At 36.6% G+C, this 3260-nt stretch overlaps 1 protein-coding gene across 1 annotated transcript; it reads left to right on the plus strand.

Moving 5' to 3' along the window:
* The first annotated feature begins 1019 nt into the window (after positions 1–1019).
* Positions 1020–1994, plus strand: LOC116599930 (olfactory receptor 5T3-like). The gene has a single exon (XM_032359865.1). It carries the CDS (start codon positions 1020–1022, stop codon positions 1992–1994), a length of 975 nt encoding a protein of 324 aa, XP_032215756.1.
* The last annotated feature ends 1266 nt before the right edge of the window (positions 1995–3260 follow it).

Consider the following 3260-nt stretch of genomic DNA (forward strand, 5'->3'; position numbering starts at 1 on the left):
AACATTGATGGTCCGCATTTTTTTCTATCTAGGCCCTATTTCTTAAACTGAAATTAGCTGGAAAAAAAAAACACAATCAAGTTTAATTTCCCTAAATATTAGTTGGCAAAAGCCTTTTTGAAGTGCATTTTGGAAGAAGTAAACTCCATGTTTTTTGTCTTTCATCCCTCTAGTTCCCTGGAGTGAAGTAGATAATTGCTCTGTTGGGACATGATTTTGATTACCTTTAATGCCTTCATCTACAAGCTACCTTCTTGCACTACAGATAAAATCAGAGAAATTAAAAATTATAAGAAAATTATTATGGACAAAAACTTCAGGGGTGATGTAAATAAACATAATGTCACTTTACTGATATGCCCGAAGTACAATGCAATGACATGGATGTATTTTTAAGGTGCCTGATACCAAAGTGTATTAGGATGGTCAGAAAGGGCCACCCCATATGACAAGCTTAAATTAAGTCTAACATCCCATATTGTACTCATTTGGGAATATTTCAAAATTAAATAGTTTCACATTATTTTTCTGATTTAAATGCATCCCAATTTTGTGATATAGATATGGTTGCTCCCATTTTAACAATTGTGCACACACACACAAAAGGAATCTCACATGCGTTGTACAAAATCTAGGGCTAGCACTCAGGTATGTAATTTTTATTATACTACTTTCAGGTTTTTTTTCATTCCTATAGTCATTCATCTTTGAGGATTTTGAGGTGATGGAATGTGAAACCAAGTGGGAGAATTTTGACAGAAACTAACTGGAAATCAAATCATTTATTGGCATAACTTTTAACATGACAAATTTAACCAACAACTTAATAACATAATTTCTTTAATTTATTTATACAGGGTAATGCATTCACTTGAACCCAACTTCCAAGCCCATCACTGCATATTCCTTCACTGCCAAGGATTTCAACATACTTTTATAAGAAACAAACATAAGGATACATAGGGTGTGTTCTACTGAATTAAAAAAAAAAACTACATTTAAAACCTATAAACATTAAAATGCCAGGATTTCCATCAGATTTAGATTTACACAGGAGTCAGATGAAAAACGTGACTGAGGTCACCATGTTTATATTGATGGGTTTCACAGATGATTTTGAGATGCAGATCTTCCTGTTTTTTCTATTTCTAGCAATCTATCTTTTCACTCTGATAGGAAATTTGGGACTGGTTATATTGGTCATTGAGGATTCTCGGCTCCACAATCCCATGTACTATTTTCTGAGTGTGTTGTCATTCCTGGATGCCTGCTATTCCACAGTTGTCACCCCAAAAATGCTGGTCAATTTCCTAGCAGAGAATAAAGCCATTTCCTACCTTGGATGTGCAGCCCAGATGCTTCTCTTTGTTACTTTTGGGACCACAGAATGCTTCCTCTTGGCTGCCATGGCTTATGATCGCTACGTGGCAATCTACAACCCTCTCCTGTATTCCGTGAGCATGTCACCCAGAGTCTACGTGCCACTCATCGTTGCTTCCTACATTGGTGGCATTTTGCATGCTTCTGTACACACGGTGGCCACGTTCAGCCTGTCCTTCTGTGCATCCAATGAAATTAGACACGTCTTTTGTGACATCCCTCCACTACTTGCCATTTCTTGTTCTGACACCCACACCAACCAGCTGTTGCTCTTCTACTTTGTGGGAGCTATTGAGCTAGTCACTATCACGATTGTTCTGATCTCTTATGGTTTCATTCTGTTGGCCATTCTGAGGATGCATTCTGCTGAGGGGAGGCGGAAAGTCTTTTCTACGTGTGGTTCTCACTTAACCGGAGTGTCAGTGTATCATGGAACCATCCTCTTCATGTATGTGAGACCGAGTTCCAGCTACGCTCTGGACCATGACATGATCGTGTCGATATTTTACACAATTGTGATTCCCATGCTGAATCCCATCATCTATAGTTTAAGGAACAAAGATGTAAAAGAGGCAATGAAAAAAATGTTTGGTAAAATTTGGTTATCTAAATAAAGTATATTGTTCACACTGACCACAAAATTAAGAAAAGGTAAGAATAACATTTATTGTCTTAATATTAAAATGATAGTGATTGTATTATTTTGCTCAGATTGCCCTAACAAAGTGCCAGAGTGCTGGCTTAACAAAAGAAATTTATTTCTCATTGTTATAAAATCTATAATTCTGAAGGTGAAGGCAGGGTGAATTTCTTTTGAGGCCTCTCCCTTTCACTTGCAAGGGGAAGTCTTTTTTTTTTTTTTTTTTTTAACTGCAGTCTTTTCTTTCTATATCCATGTGGCCATTCCTCTCTGTGCCTCTGTGTTCTGAAAGTAAAATGTGGACACTTGTAGATAGATAGATAGATAGATAGATATACTGCATATATCTATATATAAATATATTTACATATACACCCATATTTATCATATATAAGTATATTTATACATGCAGAGTCACATATACATGTGATCTTTACTTTAAAATGCATAGTATTAATTTTCACCCTCAATATACATCAAACTTGATTATCTCCCATAGTTGCAGTTCTTAATAATTTTATAATTATATCTGACTATCTTGAGCAAATACCACCTAACTGATAGCAAAACTCCAGTGCACAGAATCCCAATCCATTTCCCTAGAGTCTCTTACATCTGTCTCTTCATGAAAGCATTCTGCTCTATCCCTAAATCTGTGCAGTGGTAGCAGGAACCACAGATAATATATTTAAATCTCGGGTGTCATTACCACCCTGCTTGTGAGGGTGCATCTCTCCCCTTTTTCTTATTTCTTTGAGAACATGGACGTTGAATCCATTTTTACTTCCTCCAAAAATACAGATACTAGGCATTAGAATATATCAAGATTATACTTAAACTCAAGAATGATAGACAGACACAATTTGGAGAGTAAGACACAGCCAACTGGCAGAAGCTAAGCTAATCCTCAGCCCATCTTGGTGAGTTTTCCTCATAACCCGTTACAGACAGCTTTTGCTCTGCTTTCTTTTGACCATTACCACCTTGAGATGCAATTAGAGATGCCACCAGTCCTCAGTGCCCAGACCCAAGAACTGAGGTACAGAGAAGCATCCTGATTATACTTGTGTTTAGTCCTGCTTCCAACAGACCTCATTTTCATTGCAAGGACATGTGTCCTTCAAAGTTAATTAATTGTAAACGGTTTTGGTTTTTCATCCCTCCCTCCTTCCTTTCATTATCACCATTTTTTAAAAAGATTTTATTTATTTGAGAGAAAGAAAAAGAGATAGCAAGAGAA

The sequence above is a fragment of the Mustela erminea genome, chromosome 9 (assembly GCF_009829155.1).
Source record: "Mustela erminea isolate mMusErm1 chromosome 9, mMusErm1.Pri, whole genome shotgun sequence".
NCBI classification, from domain to species: domain Eukaryota; kingdom Metazoa; phylum Chordata; class Mammalia; order Carnivora; family Mustelidae; genus Mustela; species Mustela erminea.

Bases quoted from the DNA above. Each gene is read 5' to 3' on its own strand.
- LOC116599930 (XM_032359865.1), top strand. From the start codon at position 1,020: ATGCCAGGATTTCCATCAGATTTAGATTTACACAGGAGTCAGATGAAA.